Raw genomic sequence first — 15,831 nt, forward strand, 5'->3', positions numbered from 1 at the left:
GATTTGGACCTGGGTTTTCCAGCTCCAAAACACAGCCCGAAACTACTGTGGCGCACAGATCATAAGCACAGCTTGCCCTAGGAAACAACCCCTACGATTGTAGCTTTAGTCCTGGTTATTATGTATCATCTCGGCCAGCCTAAACAAACTCATACTGCATTCGCAACTATGAGAAGTAAGTAGACAGGCATCTTTAATGTGACTGCTTTCCACAAGCTCCAGGAGGGTCAGTGTGTTAACTCTGTAGCAGCAAACACAAAGATTCTTATATCACTGTAAAGGCTAACAGATTTGTCACAGAAGCTTTTGTGGACTAGAGCCCATCAGCTCTATAAAGCTTTCCACATATTATGTGCCCCTTTATGGCCACTGAAAGATAAATGGACAGGACAGAAGCCCATCCCACATTTTATGCAGGACAAACCTAGATGTGTCGTTGATGCTGGGCCCTTGTCCAACATACCTGTACCGTGTGTGTGTTTGTAAACATGAGCTTGTCACACTCATAATTCTGTTTAAGACCAGCAAAACCACAAAACATAAAACCTGAACCAAGTAAGAGTTTCTGGCCATAAACAGAGTACAGATCTTCAGAGAGGAGCGGATAAGGCAAGACAACTGTAGACAAATAAAGTTGTAACAAAAATGACTTAACAAGTCTAGGTTGCTATGTATTTTGCTTTATCAATCTCGTACATTTTAATTTGTACAGAAGCTGAATTTTACACAAGACGCAACACTTCGAAAAATAGACAGAGGTTTGAAATAAATAACTTTGACGAGTCAACCAAGAATTTTAAACTTCAGCTATAAGGAAGCATGCAAAAAAGATTTGTTTCTACCACGTCGGGTGAATTTCAATGTCATAGGTCCAGTAAATGCATGGAGATTGGTTTACAACTTGTACTTCACCAGACTTACTTTGCAACTGTAAAAAAACAAAGACTAAGGGTGCAATCCTATGCATATTTAGATAGATCCAAAAAAATCCTATAGAAGGTTGGCTGGGTAATGCTGGGAGCTGTAGGACGTTCTGTCTAAACATGTATAAGATTGTGCCCGAAGTATCCAAAGAAAAGTGTGGCAATTTAAAAATCAGCAACCCAAGTTGAATCAGCTTTAGCAACAGCTGATATGCAAACAAGCAATAGCATTATATATACAAATACAATCCACACACACAGATAGATTCATCTTTTAAAAAACGAAATGATACCACTGGATGGTATTTTACAATATGCACATTTATTGAAGGTGAGGAAATTAACTCTCCACAGTGAGAATAGCAATACAGGTAATAGAGGCACTACTGGCCCAAGTATGGTATTTATTACAATTCCAAACAAACACTTTCAAAAGCAAAATGCTAGACATGGAGAGCCAACTGTCCTCTTTTAGAATGGAATATTCTAAGAGCTTCCCCGCCCCCCTTCTTAGCTAGACAAGTATCGCAAGAGATCATGTACTTTACAGGTTAGCACAATCTCATGTCAAATTCAGTGCTATTATCTTACCAAAAGGAAAAAATACCCAGAAGTTGTACTTTGACAATAAGAGCATTGAATTACTTACAAACATTCAGAGCTGGAAGCGTACGTTTCTGGCAGACAACGTTGCCGATTAAATACAGACCAGCCAGTACTCACAGAACATAAAAAAGGGTTTCAATCATAAAAAAATACTGTAAGTCATCACCAGACTATTTTTTTACAGATATAAATAATAAATAGCATAACACAGTAGATTACAAATGAATCTCTTTTTTATTTTTTAAGCCCGGTTAGATCTTATGAGAAATAAATCATTTGCTGCACCCCATATTAAACGAGGGCACCATAGCAGGCTTACTTCTCATAGTTTACACGCAGCTCCTTAAGACAAACTATAAGTGGAGCTAGCATCCAAGAACAGTAAAGCCTTTATGAAAATTAAGGTTAGCTTATTGGCCTGCTCTCTCCAAGGCAGACCCAACGGGCTGTTCTGAGGTTACACTGCAATGTGGTGCAATCGCAGAACAGCTGGGACTGCTCACTGAATTCCCCTACCTCAATGGATCAAGGAGCGACCAAGGAAAAGCAATCGTGGCAATAGCACCTGATACAAGCACTCTTTACAACAAAAATCCTTTTCCCCACCCAGGCCTCTGGTTTACATTCCTCCATTTTGTGACTATGTCCCCTAAGGCACAAACACATCTCAGTGCCACAGGAGACACCGAATGCTTGGTAAGATCTACATGATAGCCTAAACAACTGTGGCTAAACTACCACCACACACCTTGCACCCCCTTGGCCAAAGACACTTTTGCGACTATGGTGGTAATCCACATAACTTTGAAGCAGCAGTCTGGGTTAGAAGATGCAGCAGGTGAGTTAACCATGTGTCAGAGAAAGCTGGTTTATTCCCCTCCCATTGCCAAAACAAGGAGCTACAGTAGCATTCAATAGTAAAAAAAACCCCAACCATTCATAAAGATTTTTGGCTCCCAGCACCACCACAGCAATTGACCAGAAGCATAAAGGACAGTTCAAAAATATTTCCCCCTTCTTTGGGAAAGACAAAGGAGAGACTGCAACAGGGAAATAGGGGGAACAATTCCCTGTTTTGAAGTAGCTATCTTTTAAGTGTGATTGGGTGAGTGTGTCCAGAATATGCCAATTGTCCTTCAGAAATACTTAATTTTATTTTCCTAAGTATCTAATCTAGTTTATTACTTTAAAAAAAGTATGTCAAACAATGACGATTTTGCAACAACTCTGTAACCACCATTCCTACCTCCAGAACAAGTGATCATGATAGCAACAGCAACAGATTTTCCATCTACAATTCTAACACTAATATAAATTAGGTGCTTGTTTGGGAATTTTAAAAAGTGTATGGAGTTTCTTTGAAAGCAAAGTTAGTACGATTTGAGCAGATACTGGTAAAATAACTTGTTTAAAAAAAATCAGCAAAACCAGACATCGTTGTGGCCTGATATGTCCATTAAGAAGGATAATCAAAGCCACTTGGAGAAGTTGGCAAGCAATAAGGTTGTGATAATATTTCCACTCAGTATTTATATTCTCAAGAATTTAATTCCACGGGTTGTTCTGTACGGATGTACAGCAAGGGAACAGCACAGGCAGACATCAAGTGATGGCTGGGTCAAGTCACTTGGGTGAAAGATCATCCATTAAGATAAAAGAGGAGCATGAGTTTGAGCATGTGACAGGAGATTCTGTAGTAGTGCTGCCTTTGGCCAATGAATCAGAGGAAGAGCTGACGCTGCTTGTGCTCCCATCAAGAATATCTGAAGACAAACTGGGGATAAACAAGGGAAACCATGTGTTTTCATCATGTTTATGAACTTAATGCAACACAGTAAATAACTCAAGCTAAAGAAACCACAGGCCCCTCTGCCTCCTGTCCTTTGGTGTCCCCTTAGGTTTGCCATGTCACATTACTGCTCTGGACTCCTAGAGCTGGGGTGGGAGGGAGGCAAAAATCTTCCCACAGCTCAGGAGGGAAGACAGACATTAGGGAAAGGAGAACATTAAATCTGTTAATATTTATGAGGTGGTCCAAGGGCTTTTTTCTTCATTTTTAGCTTTAAAGAGATAAGCTGCATTCTCAGCAGCAGCTCAGCTGCTGCACGCTTTGAAACGCCTGCTAATGTCCCTGGGAAGGATGCTACATCTTGATATTACATAACTTCCAGGGACATCGTATGGAAAAAAAGATGGCTGTCTTCATGGGCTTTTTAAAGTTAAAGAAAAGTCTTCAGACCACATCACAAACAACGGTAAGTACCACCATCCCTTCCTGAAGTCAAATGACTTTTGCATCTCCCCGCCACCCAGTTCATTCAGAAGAAAGGCCCGACAAAAGGGAGGGGAACCTGATCTAACGCTGTCCTTCCTCTTCCATTGCTCCTATGTCCTTTTTCAATGCAGTTCCATTTTCTTCAACCTGTCCCATGCACCTCCACCTATCTCCAGTGCCTGTGTGAGGATTTACCCAGCCAAACTGGCCTTTTGCTTTCCTCAAACAAGTTCTGCTGCAGGCATTCTTAGTAATTAGCAGTTTAATTCCCTGATGAGTTAGAATGTCTGTAACATTATGGCAGCTCAGCCTCGTGTTACCAAAGGCTTTGCCACAATGTTCTTAGATGCATGACAATAGGAAGCTCACTATAGAGTCAGACCATTCACCCATCTAAGCCAGTAATGTCTACAGTGGACATGTTAGAACAAAATGCTACATCAGAATTCTGGCTTATCATTCATGAGTGCGTTCGTGCACGCTGCCCAGTTGCTCCCACTTGGCTCCTACAGCAAGTGAGATCAGCTAAACTAACCAGGAACTTACCAGGGTGGAAAAGCTCATCATTACAGCCAAATCTGGACTCCTGACTTGCTGCTCCCAGAACCAAGCTTGTTAGAAGAGCAACAAAGCCAGGGGTTGGAGCTGGATGTAATGCTAAGATTTTCTGCCATAGTAAGGTCCTGGTTAGTTCAGCCGGTCCCACTTGCGGGAGGAGCCAAGTGGGAGTGATTGGGCAACATACACCAGCAATCGTTCTTGTGAATAAGCCATGATTCTGAAGAATTCTGGCTTAGTGTTCTGTGTGAATGTGGCCACTGACTGGCAGCAGCTCTCCAGGATTTCAGACAGTACTATTTCACAGCCCTACCTAGAGATGTGAGGGATTGAATCTCAAAGCTTTTATGTGCGAAGCATGTGCTCTATTACTCTGCTACAGCCCTTACCCAAAGCAGTTGGATTAACTGCTTATTTTATATGGCAATGACTTAATGTGCGCTATGAAACTGTAGTGAGCTATTTTATTTAAAATTATTTTTAGGCTACATTTTAAGGGTTGAGGCCTCTCAGCGTGGCTATGGCTGCAACCTCTACTACTTAGATCTTATAGTGGAGCTAAGTGGCCCATACCACCATGCCCCATGAATGAAGAGTACATTGTATTTTGAGCTCAGATTTTGGCTCCTCCTTCAGAAGATTGTTAGCATCAGCAGAATCAGGAGCCATGAAGTGCAAACATAGTACCCTGAAGGTGCACTTTATAGTCAAAAGTCCGTAACTCTACGTAGGAACTATTCTGTCATATTACAAAAGCAAGCAAGGGGCAAATCATTTCTGAGACAAGGTGAGAAATGAGTAGTGTCTGCTTTGGTGGGTTTGGTGGCCTTATTAAGGTTACTTTTACCATGAACTGAGGTCTGTCAGATGTGTCACGTCAGAAGAAAGCATGTTAGTGGTTCCTTGGAAGAGTCTCTTTGGCTGGCTTTCAGTTTCCATTTCACCTATGGAAATCAAGCCAAATTGGTTAGATTTGAGGAAACATTCTAAGCTCAGTAGCCCTAAAGCTCACCTAACAGAAACATATTTTGTCAACAGAGATGTCTTGTTCTGATGTTATACAACAAAATCAAATCTGCTAGATTAATTTTAGTGAAGTGTTTGAAAGAGTCACCCACTTTCCACCTCTCTATTTTATACAGGGATCCACAAAGTATGTCTGGGCTTAGTAGCCAAAAGTTATTTCTACTAGTCATCAATAATGTAATAGAAGACACTCTGAACACATGGAGGGTGACTTATGCTTGCCACCCTGAAGTGGCTGTCTGTCCCTTGCACAGACTTAAGGGCTAATGGTGCAGATGGCATTGCTCCCCATAAACCTGAGTCCCCTGTGCAGGTCTCTTTCTAAAAGTTAAACATTGTCCCCACTTCCCTGGCAAGTCCCAGCAGAACCTAGCAAGCATCTTTTTTCAAAACCAGAGTTAAAATGGCTAGGAGACACAATCTGTTCCTCCCTCCCAAAGAAATCCACATATTTTTCTTCCTTCCCTTCAGCAGCTTCCCTTCATACCCAGTCTTCTTGCTGTTTTGTTTTTTATCTTAATCAATCTTCAGAGGAAAAAACAAAGCAAGTTGGACTTTTGTTTTGTCTTTCTGGTATGGAAAGGGGGAGGAAGAGATAGGCTGTAAGTAGAACTGGGGAAATGGAGAAAGGTTGAGCGAAGTAAAAGGGGGATTTGCCCTCTGCCTTTACAAAGTAAGTAAGCTTTACAAAGTAAACTTTCCTTGTCCTTTCAAAAAATCTACCTGCAGTTGGAATGAAGCAGCATAGAAGCTTGCTGACTGGGAGGGATTTGGAAGGAATATATTCTCAGGGTGAAGTATGAAGGCTGGGATTAGCAGCTGCTGCTGCATTCCAGGGGAAGGATAGTGCTGGGGGAGAGGGGCAACACTGCATATGGCAAAGCAGATAAATGAACTGAGAGCAGCGCCAGAGAGAAAGTGAAAATAGTGTGGCAACATCCTCCCCACTCTGCCCACCAATCAGATCTAGAGTATTCCCTGAATGAGAAGGGAAGAAACCCTTGCAGTTGCTATTTACAACAAGTGAACAGGCTCTCTCCCAAAAATCTACTCTTAAGTTTTTCAGGCAGCTGTAATGCAACCTCCCTCCCTCCCTCCCTCAGCATTCTTGCTTGCCAAAATAAAAGACTTTCTCGCCTGTTTTGTTAGTGAGTGCATTTGTTGAAGCCTGATTTTACAGCAATGCTGGGATCAGCCAGGGACTATGGAATACAGTACACATTCTAGTCTATCTGTTTTTATGTAGAAGAAATATACTACCACTCAGCCTCTACTTCAAAGCTGGTGGCCCTGAAAACTCCTTATTTTATAGCACTGAAGGAATATTCATTCTACTTGGAAAACAGAAGAATGATGAACTTCCATCATGCAGAACTTCCAGGGAGAATATCAATCACTGCATCAGATATTGCAACCTGTGCCCTAAAATTCCACATGGATCTCACTCTTGATATTACCACATTGGGGGAAAGCAAGTGAAAAGAAAATTTATCCCTCAAATTCTTAGCAGTCTTCTGCCATCACTGCAGTGCAGCCATAGCTGGGGGTGATAAATCTCAGAGAAGAACTCTATAGCAAGAGCAGAGACGCCTTTCAAAGGATTAGGGAAAGTTGACACCAACTGGACCCAGCCCGTCATATATTACTATCATCATATCTCACAGCAAATAAATAATGCTATTGCTTAGCATCTACTGTACTTACAAACGTTTTGGAAGAACCACATACCTTTCCTTTTAATGGGACCAAGAACACTGGGCCTGATGCAGTTGATTGGACTCTGGCTCCTCCTGCTAAAATAAAAGTTGGATTACTGACTTTCTAGGATGTTAAAGGCTTCCACGTTTATAAGAAAGCACACACACAAGTTATTTTACAGCAAATGTGGTTTTAAGACTATAATCCTATATACTAAAGCCCAAAGGTCTTGACATAGAATAAATATTCCTCTTTCATAGGGTTCCCTCTAGCTTCATAGGGAAACATAATATTGTTAACCAAAGGGTGTCAATTTCAATGTGTCTAATGAGGAGTTAGGCCCAACATGTCTTCCATACCTGTTCGTTTTACAAACACATTATCATATGAAACACTTTACATTTGGTCTCAGTGGCTTTAAATAAAAAACCCAAAACACATCGGCATGCAAGTCTGCCTCGCAACATTTGCCAACTCAGACTTTGCTATTACCGCTGCTTTAGCCTTTATAATTACCCGCGTTTGTCTTTTCAAATCTCCTTTGATAATTAATAAGTGAAGGCAAATTTCAGTTCCCTACCAAAACTGGCTGTTGTAGCCTTTGTAAGTCTAACATTCAACAGACCCTCGAAGGCATTTGTCCTGTTAATTAAGTATATTTCAAAGAAACAAAGCCAGATCTTCTAGATCTCTGCTTTCCTGAACTCATACCTCCACCCCATGAGCCCTTTGGGACATCACATGCAATTTTCACCTGTGCATTTTTACTTTTGCCACGTTGCCCATTCTCATCATGTATTCCTGTTCTACTAGCTTTACCTGCCAACTGTGCTTAGTGGCTGCCAGAACCCATTGTGGCACCTGCCAGACTAAAGCTAGCAGCAGTTTACTTATCATATGCTGTGTAGCTTTCCTGAGCCATTTATAAGCACTGAAAAGAAAATATATGCTTTTCCCACTCAAGTTCAAGACTAGGGTGAAGTGCAAAATGACAAATCAACTGCTTCAGCACCTTGCTGAGGATGAACAAAGAGATTCAATACCGGGCCCTCACTTCCCTATAAGGCAAACTCTAACACTGAGGCGTCTTTCTGAATAGCTATATTCCTATATTCCCACACACCTGGGGCTACACTTTCTAGGGACTGAGATTAAGTAGAAAATGTTCCCTATTTCAGCACATTCCAACTCCACACAGACATCCCTATGAACAGACACTAGCTCGCAGTTCGCAGAAGACACAGACATCTCACACAAAGAATTGCAGTTCTCTATATGTATTGTTCCATTACGCTGCTAAGAAAAAATTTGATGTCGCTCATTTCAAGGATCTCTATCCCTTTCATTTTTATATAACATGGCTGAGGAAGTGCACCTGAACTCGCTTAGGTCGTCTTGAAGCGAACACGACATGCACGCCATGTTTAAGACAGGGGACTAGGGACACTGTCTGTTGGAAACCTCTACACAAGCTTCACTGAAGTGAACGTGCAACTAGAATTAATTTTAGTAGAACTTATGCACAAGATGTTTCCAGTGCTCAGTCAATTTGCTGGCACTAACTCCATCCACAGGCATAGACCACGTAGTTGTGAATATTGCAGTAGTCAGACAGCTTATTAAGAAGCACTTTATTTCTCAGAGATATTGACTTACTTCGAAAACCTCCTTGTAGGGCTGGGAATAGGACTTGGAGGCAATCCATTACTACTTACAAACATTTGCAGGGATGGCGAGAAACATTGCTAGGGAACACAAACACAATTTTAAAGGTATTTAAAATAATACATGAGATCAAAAAACCTTTAAAAATTCCATTCTTTGACCTCACTAAAAAGCAACACCACCACCAACACCCTAATGAAGCATAGTTATACTTCAGCAGTTTTTTTAAAAGCTTTGTGCCAAAATGTCTACCTACTCATTACCCTATCCCATCACTAGTAGCCAAGGAAGCTTCAATTATTCAACACAGCAGCCGTGGTACAAATTAACAAGCAGCGCCCTTCCTAGCTTTATCCACTTTTATACACAGTTGCCCACTGCATCTAGCTCTGACTTTTCACTTGAAGGAAAGAATGCTCTTTGGCACTGAAGCTGCTGGAAATCTTATTCAGCCATTGCTCTAGTGTCTGAGATTTCAGCAGGAATCACCCCCACATTTATATCTCTGCAACCAAAGCACTGAAAAGATAAGTTTCTTTTTAAAAAATGTATTATTTATTAAGTTTTCTTTTTATACTAACAGCATAACCACTAAAGCACAATTGGAAGTCGTGCATGCACTACTAAGTTAATATATTTGCGATATACTCTTAACATTGTAACTAAGAACTACAGTCGTTATTCACTCTCTGAAGTTTCCCCTGAATCATTATTTGAGAGTCTTCTCTCCGCTATCTTCTCTTTTAACGAATGCTTACATTCATTAAAGGCATTTAAAAGAGCTCTGTTGTGCAGCTGGAAAGGACCTCTGCTGAGAACGTCATGAAGCCACTACCACTCAGAGCAGACAACCCTGGACTACATGTACCGATTAACTGACTTGGTATAAAGGTAGATTCATGTGCTCAGAAGACATTATTCATGAGTCCCTATAATGGACAGATTATGGAGACGCTTAAGACTGCCAGCAGAAGAGCCACTGGATGTAGCCACAACAAGCATCTTTTGTTTTCTCTTTCATGTCCTGTTCCATAACTGAACAGCACTATGTTTACTTCCTGTATGGGGAAATAATCCAACACTGCCATCTCTCTTTCTTTGCAATTACAACAAAATGCATACTGGCCAAGATAATTTTGATTGCAATTCTATGCTCCTTTATTCGGGGATATGTCCTGCTGAACTCAATGACATTTACTTTCAAGTAAACACAGAGGATTAGCCTCCCATTTTAGTCTGTCAAAGATCACTCCATTCCTCTCATATTACTTTCTTCCCTGGCACACATCAGCTAATACAAAGAATACCTAATGTAACAAGAAGCTTAAGTTGAGACAGCAGCCATGTCTGGACACATCAATCAGCCAGAATTGCTTACCATGAATAAGCTGTATGCTAGTGCATACAGCCTATTCACTCCTGTTTGGTTCCTCCTGCCACTGGGAGTGTCTAAACTGGGAACTGAAAACTTAAGTGTGTCGCCAAATCAGGGCTCCAGGCTTGTTGTGCTCCTTACAAGCCGGAATTGCAAAGCAGGGTTTATTCTTGGTTTACAATCCCTGCTTGTAAGGGGCGCAACAACCCAGGAGCCCTGGTTTGAACAACACACTAAGCTTTCCATTTCTGGGTAGTTTAGCTGCTCCTGCTGGGAGGAGGAGCAAAGCAGGAGCAGACAAGGAGAGATTAATCAAGTCTACACAGCTTGTTAATACTAAGACAGGAATCTCAAGAATTCTGACTTAAAGTTGCGTTCGGACCCAGCCACTGACCCAAGAGCAGTTAAATTCAGGCTTATCAAAATTATTCTTTTGGAAAATGAATGTTCAATATTCTTACATCCTTTTGCAATTTCCAAACTGATGGAGCTATTTGGCATACCTTTCCTATACCCCTTGTAGGTGAAGGAGCTGGAGAAACAGGAATGAAGTCTATCCTCTTTGGAGATGAAGATTTTTCAGATTTGTCCAAGTCGTTGTCACTCTGAGAACACAGAGCGTCATGTTTAAAGCCTCACAGTATGTAGCAGCTCTAGAAGGCGAGCCATAAAACAATCGGATGAAAAATAGCATGGCCAATCGGTAGAACCCATAGGACACTCCAATTAAGCTATTTCCACTCTTTTCCCTTAAGTTCATTGGTTAAGAGAAGGAGTGGAATCAAAATATTAAACATCTGTAAAGAGATTACCAGGCTCAAGCTTTCCTCCCATGACTGGCTTATCTGCATTGCTGTTTGCACTTCCCTAAAACACAAAAAGGCTCATCAGTGGCTACAACAAGACAAGTCTGGCTGCTTTTTTATAGCATTTTAGTTACACCCACCTTTCATGTGCTGTTTCTCTGTTCATCAAATCCACTCCTTCCTCCTGGAGAAGTATAAGAATTCATGTCTTAGCTCGTCATGACTTCTTGCCCAGAATATAACTTCCTAGATCAACCAGCTCATCATGACTTCCTAGAATTAGAGCTGAGCTGAATGGTCTGCAGAACAACATGATGCAGCTGGACTGCATGCTTTCAGAAAACTGGGGTGTGTGTGTGTTTGAATGCTCCTTATGTAAAGAACTGCCTGCCTGCACACAGAACATGAACTATCAGAAAGATGTGTTCTAGCCCACGCTTCTTCTCAAGATGCTTGTTTTCTGTCTGCAGAAGCATTCAAGCCTGCAATGCCCCATCTGCACTCTGAAGCGGTACAAAGAAGCACCGTATAATTTTGCTACTCATACAGCTTAGCTTTCAGATGGAAAGAGGTGGAACATTCCAGTTCCAAAAGCACTTCCCTTCACCAAGCCTGAAAATAGGAACCTCAAATCTAGCACTGATTACATTTGCACAACTTAATCTTCATAAAAGTAATATTTGTGCTTCTGAGAACTAGGATTCTTGGGCTAGGTTGGATTGGGGATTTATGTCACTGAGACCACCATTACACCAAGCATATGTTGAAACAGTAAAAAGTTAGCAAAGAAACCCAGTGTGCCATTTTCAAAAGAAACAGAACTTGTACTTAAAAGATGGCACCCAAAGAAGTTAAATGTTACTTACCCTTCTGATTTGATGGAGTCGACTGCTAGGGATGCGAACTGGAGAAGATGATATCAGCTGGAATAAACACACATACATTTCAGAAGTTACAATTACTTCGCTTTGGTGTTGTTTAAAGGTGACCTGAATGCACTGAATATGAGCTGTATTAATTAAAAATACATTGTCCACAGCACTTGGAAACTCATTCTACAAATCCACAGCTGACACCATCCAAGATTGTGGATTGCTGTACATACATGGTCTGTCCATTTTTGTGTAGGAGAAATATACTACCACTCAGCCTTTACTTCAAGGCAGGTGGCCCTGAAAACTCTTATTTTTTGTAGCACTGAAGGAATATTCATTCTCCATGGGGGGAAGAAGAACGACAGTTTCCATCATGCAGTAGCAGCCAAATTCCACCATCTAAGGGTGCAATTCTATGCATGTTTAGACAGAAAAGAGTTCTACAACTCCCAGCATTCCCCAGCCAGCATGGCTCACTGGGGAATGCTGGGAGTTGTAGAATCTTTTTCTGTCTAAACATGCATAGAATTTCACCCTAAATGTGCTACAAAGTAAGGTGCAAAACTTTATATAGCAGTATAAAATCTGAAAACACTTTCACTAGAATGCAAAATAACCTGCTTTGGCTAAACAGCATTGACAAATTATGTATTTGAAAACTTAGATGTATAACTTTTTTAACCTATGTTGCTCATTTTGGAGTCTTAACACTAAGACACAAAAACTACTCTATGTCTTAAGAATCAAAATACGGTTCTATAGGAGATGAGAGGATCTTACAATCAGAGAAAAAACTTTTCATATCTTTATTGATGAAACTGAAACCAATTCAAATCCTGCAGGGGAAAAAAAACAGGTTGGCTTAACTGTACTACTATCAATGGAACTACTAAAAGCTTGTCTGTTTATAAGATTTAGAAACTGCAAGCTTCTCTAAACGATAAAATAATTATAGGGCTGTATCTGAAATGACTTGGAGAACAAAGCACCATTCGTTTCTCTCTCAGAATAACTTTAATCTTGCAACCCCTACTGCAAACCCCTTGCTGTGCCATGCTAGGTTCATTCCACAGAAGAATCAAGTAAACAACAGGTGTGTGTTTTGATCTAACAGGCTCTAAAAGCTGCTGCAATTTTCTTTTCCAACAATAACATTCCCAAGTGAACTATAAAGAATAGCAAATACAGAATTGCAGAACACAGTGGACTGGGATCACACTTCAGGAGGTTTTGAGCAAGCTATGATATCCTGATGTCCCTGGGTTTGTTTGTTTTTTACTCTGGATATTCTTGCTATTTCATCCTTGCCAAACTTCATTCAGAAACCATGACCCTTTTGCCCATCTTCTCTAACTTAGTGTTTCCCAAATTTCTGACAACTATAGCGCTTTTTCTGAATTAAAATATGAAGCCACACTTCACTTTTGCAGCTGAAAAGGTTTACTTTTTAGAATAAGAACTATACACTGAAACAACATCAATGCTCAGAAGAGCTCACCCCATATCTCTGTGGGATTCAGTGTTCTCTCTGACAGCAGGTGATTCTACTGGCTCTGCACTGGGAGTGACTGTGTGATCCAATCACACCCAGTGCAGACACGGTAGGATTATCCCACTTCAGTGGATGCTGACTGAAAGGAAGCAGGACCAGAATGATGTAGAGATGCAATAAACAGCCTCTTCTATGGTCAAATATTAGGTTTATTTCTTGTGGTACACCAGTAGTTCTCTCACAACACACTAGTGTGTTCCAGGGCATCACTTATCAACAAAGCATTACAAGCAATTAGCATCTTTTGTGGAAGATCTGACAATAGCGTGATATGATCACAATGGGATGGAGATTACCCATGTGACCACAGCCCTGGTCAGTTTCCACTGTGAGCTTCATGATCTTGATATAACTGCAGTGGGGGCTTAGCTGCAGGTCTGTCGGGCTACCTCAGTGCATCCACCTCAAGTGCCCTTTCCCCAAACCTCTTGGGTTCAAAAGCTCTTTGCATCTTTCAAGTACTAACCATGCTGTGCCGGTTCATAACTGTTGTGCTGTTCCTGCGGGTTCGCAAGACATATGGCTGAAAAACCTGTGAATTGTCACTGAAACAAACAAACAATTGTTACATTTCTGCACCATTTTTATTACATTTTTTAAAAAATGTTTGTTATTTATTCACTTTCCTTCTCTCACCACTTTCTGTTGTGCGAGCTCCTTGGAGAAGCACCCATCCTTTTGACTTGCATTTTTCTGTTAAGTGCAATGTATAGTGCTAGGGCTATACAAATACATAGGTCGAGATTCAACCACACCCTCCTAGGCACAAGTGAAAAGCAGTGTTTCTTTCTGATAGCAGTCTCTCAGGAGGTGCCAGTCTAGACTACACAACATATTGGGTCTTTTTATTTAGACCATAATATATATGAAAAAACACATACCCATCTTTAATGGATATATACATAAATAGATAAGAGCAGTCTTCTCCAACCTGGTGCCATCCAGAAGTTTTGCACTACAACTCCCAGGATTCCTGAACATTGGCCATGCTGGCTAGGGCTGATAGGAGTTCAGTATGGATATGAGTATATACAGCTACCTCGCCCCACTTGGTGCCCTCCAGATGGCCATGCTGGATGGGGCTGATGGGAGTGGTAGTTCAACACATCCAGAGGGCATCAGGGTGGGAAAGACGGATATACAGAGTGTACAGATACCAAGGTTAGACAGCCCAACGCTCTCCATATGTTTTGGGCTACAGCTCCCATAACCCCTAACCATTGACAACACTGCATGGGAGTGGTGGTCCAACACATCCAGAGGGGACCAGATTGGGAAAGGCTGTTATACAGTGTACATAACCATTTATTTTACTTATTTGTTAAATTTATATCCCGCCTTTTCCTCCAAGGGGGCGACCATCAAAACAACAGCTCTGTGAGGCAGGCTAGGCTGACAGTCAGTGTCTGGCCCAAAGCCACCCAGTGAGCTGCATGGCCAAGTGGGGGACTCGAACCAGGGTCTCTCCAGCCCCAGTCCAGTGTGGCGCAGTAGTCGGAGTATCGGACAGGGCCTCTGGGTTCTAGTCCCCACCGAGCCATGCAGCCCGCTGGGTGGCTTTGGGCCAGTCACTGACTCTCAGCCTAACCTGCCTCAAAGGGCTGTTGTTGCGAGGACACAAACAGAGAAGATGACAACTTAAGCCACTCTGGGTTTCTTGCAAGAGGGAAAAAAGTGGGGTATAAAAGTCCTCCTCCTCCTCTCACCAGGACACCACCCTGGCTCTACTCCCACCAGGCTCAAGGCAACCCGGCGCCCTCCATTATGTTGGGACCACCGCTCTCACGGGCTGGGGCTGATGGGAGCGCAGCCCGAGGCGCCAGGCTACTACCCCCGGAGACGCCCCCGCCTACCACGGGGCACGGTGGCCGCCGTGGGCTTCCCGCGACTGGCGCCGCCAGTCAGGGCGTCCGCGCCAACGAGGCGCGAGGCCGCGAGGGGGCCTCCGGCTGGGGGCGGCGCCCCTCACACTCCCCGCCGCCGCCGCGCTCGCGACGGGCCCTCACCTGAGCCCGTGGATGAGGGGGGCGCTGTTGGAGCGCCTCAGGCCGCCCCCGTCGCTCCCGGCCGGCGGCAGCTCCAGATCCAGCTCCATTTTTTCGGCCTGAGCCATCGCGGCGGCGGCGCTCACGGAGGGCCGGCGCGTCTCCTCATGCCCGGGGCGGCGGCGCGTGAGGGAAGGGAGCGAAGAAGGCGGCGGCGGCGGCGGCCGCCCTCCGGCTTCTCCCGCTACAGGCCCCGCCGAGGCGGGCGGAGTCCAGGGCGGGCCGGGCCGCGGGGGGAGAGGCAGCGCCGGCGGCTCCCCATGCCGGGGAAATGGGGGGTCGGCGGCGGCCCCCTCCCTCGTCGTGAACGCGCGCCGGCCCGACCGCCTGAGGGAAGAGACACGGCGCGCGCGCGCACCACACACCCCCCGGGCGCCTCCACAGGCCGAGGCAGGCAGGCGGCCGGCCGGCACTGCGCGTGCGCGTG

The 15,831-nt window shown here is 43.2% G+C and overlaps 1 protein-coding gene and 2 non-coding genes across 6 annotated transcripts; all 3 read right to left on the minus strand.

The window, feature by feature from the left end:
• Window positions 1–1,223: 1,223 nt before the first annotated feature.
• Window positions 1,224–15,818, minus strand: PABIR2 (PABIR family member 2). 4 transcript variants are annotated; one of them, XM_084813610.1, is made up of 11 exons: window positions 15,366–15,818; window positions 13,996–14,118; window positions 13,826–13,904; window positions 11,799–11,855; window positions 11,073–11,116; window positions 10,939–10,993; window positions 10,630–10,731; window positions 8,743–8,831; window positions 7,117–7,178; window positions 5,210–5,306; window positions 1,224–3,303 (listed from the first exon to the last, which is right to left on the minus strand). In XM_084813610.1, the coding sequence occupies exons 1-11, from the start codon at window positions 15,470–15,472 to the stop codon at window positions 3,153–3,155; spliced, it is 966 nt and encodes a 321-aa protein (XP_084669736.1). In that variant the 5' UTR covers window positions 15,473–15,818; the 3' UTR covers window positions 1,224–3,152. The 4 variants fall into 4 exon arrangements, with proteins under 4 accessions (XP_084669736.1, XP_084669735.1, XP_084669738.1 ...); XM_084813609.1 differs by having other exon boundaries at window positions 7,117–7,181; XM_084813612.1 differs by lacking the exon at window positions 13,996–14,118.
• Window positions 6,627–6,760, minus strand: LOC146338370 (small nucleolar RNA U109). The gene has a single exon (XR_014784896.1). It is a non-coding gene; the product is annotated as a small nucleolar RNA U109 (small nucleolar RNA).
• Window positions 12,053–12,186, minus strand: LOC146338371 (small nucleolar RNA U109). The gene has a single exon (XR_014784898.1). It is a non-coding gene; the product is annotated as a small nucleolar RNA U109 (small nucleolar RNA).
• Window positions 15,819–15,831: the final 13 nt, after the last annotated feature.

This window comes from Heloderma suspectum, chromosome 9 (genome assembly GCF_057233095.1).
Source record: "Heloderma suspectum isolate Gila_16-S chromosome 9, 16-S_ref, whole genome shotgun sequence".
In the NCBI taxonomy this organism is placed as follows: Eukaryota; Metazoa; Chordata; class Lepidosauria; order Squamata; family Helodermatidae; genus Heloderma; species Heloderma suspectum.